General features: G+C 39.9%; 1 protein-coding gene across 1 annotated transcript; it reads left to right on the forward strand.

Annotated features, from left to right (window-relative positions):
- Positions 1-604: 604 nt before the first annotated feature.
- Positions 605-4,396, forward strand: LOC148036618 (stress-response A/B barrel domain-containing protein HS1-like). Its single transcript, XM_087678617.1, has 2 exons — positions 605-965; positions 3,941-4,396. The coding sequence occupies exons 1-2, from the start codon at positions 832-834 to the stop codon at positions 4,131-4,133; spliced, it is 327 nt and encodes a 108-aa protein (XP_087534743.1). The 5' UTR covers positions 605-831; the 3' UTR covers positions 4,134-4,396.
- Positions 4,397-5,651: the final 1,255 nt, after the last annotated feature.

Here is a 5,651-nt window from a genome sequence, read left to right on the forward strand (position 1 = left end):
TTTAAACACAGAGAGAGAATTATAGAGAGAGGAGATATAAAATTTGAGAGAGAGAGATAGATTAAAAAATTTAAAAAGAGAATGAAGAGAGAGAGAAGAAGAAGAAAAATGAAAAAAGAGAAGGGGTAGAGAGAAAGAAAAGAGAGGAAGGAGGAGGGAGAATAAAAGAGGGGAGAGACAGAGAAGAAAAAAATAAAAAACATAGAGGGAAAAGAGGAGAGAGAAAGATGAGAAATAAATTGTTGAGCGAAGTTGCCAATGCGATAGCACGGAAACTTCATCCGCCTTTTTATAAGAGCACTTTTATGATTGTGATGTTCTATGTTTTATTCTTCTATGTGTATGTACGTCTATCATGTAAGCTCTTATATATAAGCACTTTCATGATTGTGTTAATCTACTTTCTGTTCTTCTATGTGTATTATACTGGTTATTATGGGGCTGACAGTGCACGTCTCTACCTAGTTTATGTCTACCATGAACTCTTATATATAAACACGTGTAATTGTGATCTTTTGCTTTGTATTATTGTATGTGTACCAAACTTGTTATAATGGGGCTGCGCCTATCTGCCTAGTTATTACTTACGCGTGGCAGGACGCTTAGCCTCAAAGTGTGCAGTGTGGCGCTCCTGAGTCCTCACGACTCAATCACTGGGCTTACAGACAGACAGGTTTTTTCACGTGACGGTCTAATTTATATAAGGGTTTGACTCGGCAAGAGAGAGAGAGAGAGAGAGAGAGAGAGTGTGTGTGTGTGTGTGTGTGTGTGTGTGTGTGTGTGACAACCACATAGAGAGAGAGAGAGATAGAGAGAGGGAGAGAGCTGGCCATGGCGGACGAGACTGTAAGACATGTGGTCATGATGAAGTTCAAAGACGACGTCTCTGAAGAAGAGAGAGATACTCTTGTTAAAGGCTTCCAGGAACTTCCTTCTTCCATTGATCACATCAAGTCCTTTGAATGGTGATATCTCATGCTTCATTCTTCTGTCTTTCTCTTTGCTTGATTGAAAATGCATGCAGAAGGGGGGTAGGGATCCGGACCTTCTCTTTGCTGTAGTTGGAAGTAATTGCTTAGCATCCGGAATAGAAGTGGAGCTCGATTCTGTCTTGCGAAAGACAAACTCTGTTAAGATTGTTTCTGTTCTTCTTGTCTTAATTTTCTGCACCATCGGCCATTATGCTTTGTAAGTAGGTGGCTAGGTCGTCGATGACCCGAGCACAATACAAGTGCGCTGATGTCTCATCAAGGAATACAATCAAAGTATGTCTAACAAGTGAATCAAATGCAAATACCTATGGCTAGAGTAAACTGAAGTACTGAGAGAAATAAATCTAGAAGTAGGATGTACTAGAAAATTGAAGATGATGCGGTCTCTGCTCACCCTCAGAATTACCCTCATAGAATCTTGCAACAGCTGTTTTAACATAAGGGGGTTGAGGTGTCTCAGTGGTTGTTTCCTATGGTGGCGAGCAATGATGGCTTGTATTTTGTCAATGCTGAAGATGGCTGGGTGATTGTCCTGGGTTTCAGGGACGACTCGCTTGACATAGGGATATGACTTGCTCTAGGATGATCTCTCATGAAGATGAGCTTCCTCAGGGGTTGCGAGAGAGAGAGAGAAAGAGAGAGAGAGAGAGAGAGAGAGAGAGAGAGAGAGAGAGAGAGAATAACATCTCTTAAATGGCCAAAGTGGCCTTTCAGACCTTGCAAATGCAATGTCATGATTCCAATACATACATCACCTAGACAAAAGAAAGGAAAAGTTACCTAAGCATCCTAGACTACTCTAGATCTACAACCATCATAGCTAGTATCATGGTACATGTCCATGTATCTCTTGAGAGAGAACAATGGTGCTAGGAGGGAAAACAACACTCATGGAAGAAACTGGTTCAAACAGGAAATTGTTTATCATTTGAGAATGGCCGTCATGGGTCACTGAAGCATGGCAAGCATTTCCTCAATGATGTAGCAGGTAGGGTGCCCTTGGAAGTGCCAAAGGGCTTTTGAATTTCCACGGTATCAACCTCTGAAAAAAGAGAGAGAGAGAGAGAGACACACACACACACACACACACACACACACACACACACACACACAAATTGAGAGATTGCATTAACACATAATTAATATGCAGTTAGTCCTAATATAACTCCACAAAACATCCTGAAAAGAACATTGAAAAGGCATTTTAGTTCTTGGCAATAGGACAAATACCTAAAAATCCCCTGTGTGAGGTCATGTTGTGGGCATCCATGATCCCATCACCTTCCTGTATTCCCACATTCAGTGCCAAACCCTCTATCACTTCATTATCACCTTGCTGCTCCGGCCTTAGAAGCTGTCACCCTCGCTGTTGCCATTGTCATCATCACATCAAGTGCTATCACCTGGTTGCCATTGCTGCTCCCACCCTTTGGTATCGCTGGCCTGCCCTTTGGAGGGCCATTGATCCTCCAGCCTTAGAAGCTGTCACCCTTGCTGTTGCCCTTGTCATCATCACATCAAGTGCTGCCACCTGGCTGCCATTGCTGCTCCCACCCTTTGGTATTACGTGCCTGCCATTTGGAGGGCCATCTGCAGCTGTGTTTTGGTTCTCAACCTGCCCCATCATCCACAGCTGCTGTCACCAGTCATTCCCATCATCTGGAGGCTTTGGTTCCATGACCTACTCTTAGATCCCTTCCAAGTGGCTGTGTATTGGCTATCAGCTTCTCCATACTCCGTTTGAGATTGTCGCTAGGCTCTACACAGTTGCGTTTGGTTGTTGTAGCCCCATAGATTGTTGCATTTTATCATCTGGCCTGCTGCCTGCTGTCTTCAGCACGCTACATCATATTTTCACTGTCTTTGGTGGTTTGCTGCACTCAGCATCCGTCTTCGGAGGATGACAATCTCCGACACTCTTCCTCAGTTTGCTTGCTTGAGGGATAGTGACTATTGGATAGTCTCTGGTCCTTGAGAACCTTTCGTGTGGATCTCATCCCTTTTATTTATTCATTTGTTTATTTAGCATCCATTCATTCATCGATTTATTCTTCTTTTTGTATCGCATTCTTGTATAAGTTTATCATGTGTTAGTTGTGTTTTTACACTTTCAATGTTTTCTCTACAAATCCTAGTATATTTTCATATTGTAATATGTATCCTTTTGTTAAGCAGAATTGCTCAACTAGTAAATCCATACCTTCTGCTTCATGAGTGCTTTTGCATTCTCAATTCTTGCCCTTCCCTCCCAATACTTCCACTCGCTTAGGTTCTTACATGTTAGATTTGGAGTCTCTCACCTATTAGAGCCTAGAGGGTATCCTATTTTTGATCCACATCTAGGCTTTAGGGCTTGTTTGGTCATCTCAAAATGTGCATTGAGGCTTAGAAGATTTGTTGTTGTGTACTGTGGTCTAATCACGAGTCAAGCTGACAGTGGACAGGGTATATAAAGTGATGGCCAAGGCTTTGATAAGTGTACATGTAGGATGGAGAGTGTATCAAGTATTTGGGTCGTGGCTGGGATAGAACCCATCATGCTGCCACAAATACATCCTTCGAAAGGAAATCTTTGATCCAAAAAATGGTTAAACACAAATCTGCAGTATCAACTCAGCCGCTCGATATGCCTGCTGATATTGAACTGGTTTGAGATGATGTGGTTGAGTTATAATGCAAACAAGAAAGCCATATGAATATCGATGCACTGAGCAAAAGTGAAATCAAGGAACAGAGCAAATAATGAGCATTAAACCTTAGGAAACAGTGTGTAGATTAGATGTGAGAACCCCACAACATTTCAAGCAGCATATGCATGTAAAAAGTTCATTCTGAATTTCATATTACACTATTTAACAATTAGTATCTTGTTTGAGTGGATTGTCTGAGTGTCATATTTTGATCAATTGTAGGCTCTTTAGGCTCATACCTCTCCCTATTTGATACAGGGGCACGGATATAAGTGTGGAGAACAGACATCAGGGTTTCACCCATGCGTTTCTACTCACCTTTGAATCGGCTGAAGGACGTGATGCTTACCTGGTTCATCCCGATCATGAAGCATTTGCTACAAAGATCTTACAAGCAGTAGAGAAAGTTGTAATAGTTGATTTCAAGCCATCATCTGTGAAATGCGCTTGAAAAGATGGACTTAAAGAGCTGATGAAGAAGGGCTTAAATAAGCATTGCTGGATTTAGATTACCATGGGGTTTATAGAATGTGCTTAGGTTCCTCAGGTCTTCTGTCAATGAAATGTATGCTTTCATCAAGTAGCAGGTTGATTGCAGGGAACAAAACAAAGTCATACAGACATACTGAGGGTGTTCAGGTAAGCTGGAAGGATAAGTCTTGGAGCTAATAGTGTATTAGTGGCTTTTACAACTGAAAGTTTTACTTTTGTTAAGAGCGTGATAGTTAGCTACTTGGTAGATATATGTAGAACCTCTTGGATGGTTGGTTAAACCTTAAAAACATATGAAAGGGAAAAGGTTTGGATTATGAGATTAGTTTCCAGGCAGAATCCAGATAACACTGAATACACATCATGTATGTATGTAGAGAATTAAATCTTGTATGCATGTAGATGCATATTAAAAGAATAAGGCACACTGAGCGTTGCTGTATATTGGTTGTTCCCTATTAAAATCAAAGGAGTCCAACAATAACATGTTGATCCTCAACTTGGTTCTATTTTGTGGTACCTTTCCAATCAAGCAAGTGTTCTTCTATGCAACACTACTAACCTCCTCCCTATAAAGGTTGATAAACATTCGAATAGTTGTTGCGAGAGATCAACCACTCAAGAAGTTCACTATGCTTACTACAACACTAAGCATTAAATTTTGTTGATTGCTTGATTTAAATCAACCTAAACATTTTCGGGAGTTGTTTAAGATCAATTGTTAAAGAAGTCAAGTATGCTTACTACATTACTTGGGCAATATAGTATTCTTACTAAATTACAATAAAATATACATATATGGTACCATAAGGAAATTTTGTAAAGGAGGTTAAGCAAGGAAGTAGTCGAGCTCATCTCTTTTGATTCCACAGATTGATTTGTATTTGCAAATAATTAGTTATAGCCTACAATTTATAGAGTACTATACTTACTGAAATCTATAACCGAGAGGGTGTAAATTAAACTCTACAATAGATCGAGAACTTTTGTGAAACCATTGGTACCATGACTAAGTATCATGTCAATGTGTCTCATTTCATATAGGTGGAAAAACATATGCACATATTTGTGATGCCAATCTCTTAATGAGATAAATCACTCATCATTAGCATGTTTCAAAGATTAAGAGTTATTTTAAAAATCATTAGCTAGATTATAGATCAATCTTGCTTTTACATTTTAAATTATTGTTATATGGGGTTTTCTTCTTATGTTTACACGATGCTAATACAATTTGATAGCTATCAAAATAGAAGATATCTAAAATGACAGCTATCAAAGTATTAAATGTGAAAGTATAGGTTAATTGTAAGAGCTTCTAAATGCCAACTCTTGGAGCTTTTGCAAGCTCGATCATTGGTATAACGCGTCCATCGGCTGTTCAAGCATGCTTTAGCGGTTCATCGAGCAACGAATCTAAGCGTTGTCGTCCGCACCCCAGGGAATGTTTTGGGGTTTGTTGCTTATGGTTTTTCGA

This window comes from Lygodium microphyllum, chromosome 5, assembly GCF_053477565.2.
Source record: "Lygodium microphyllum isolate KBCC chromosome 5, Lygodium_microphyllum_v1.1.10, whole genome shotgun sequence".
NCBI lineage: Eukaryota > Viridiplantae > Streptophyta > Polypodiopsida > Schizaeales > Lygodiaceae > Lygodium > Lygodium microphyllum.

Coding starts and splice junctions, on each gene's coding strand:
- LOC148036618 (XM_087678617.1), top strand. CDS start 832: ATGGCGGACGAGACTGTAAGACATGTGGTCATGATGAAGTTCAAAGAC. Junction 966..3,940: donor CACATCAAGTCCTTTGAATG/GTGATATCTCAT, acceptor TATTTGATACAG/GGGCACGGATATAAGTGTGG.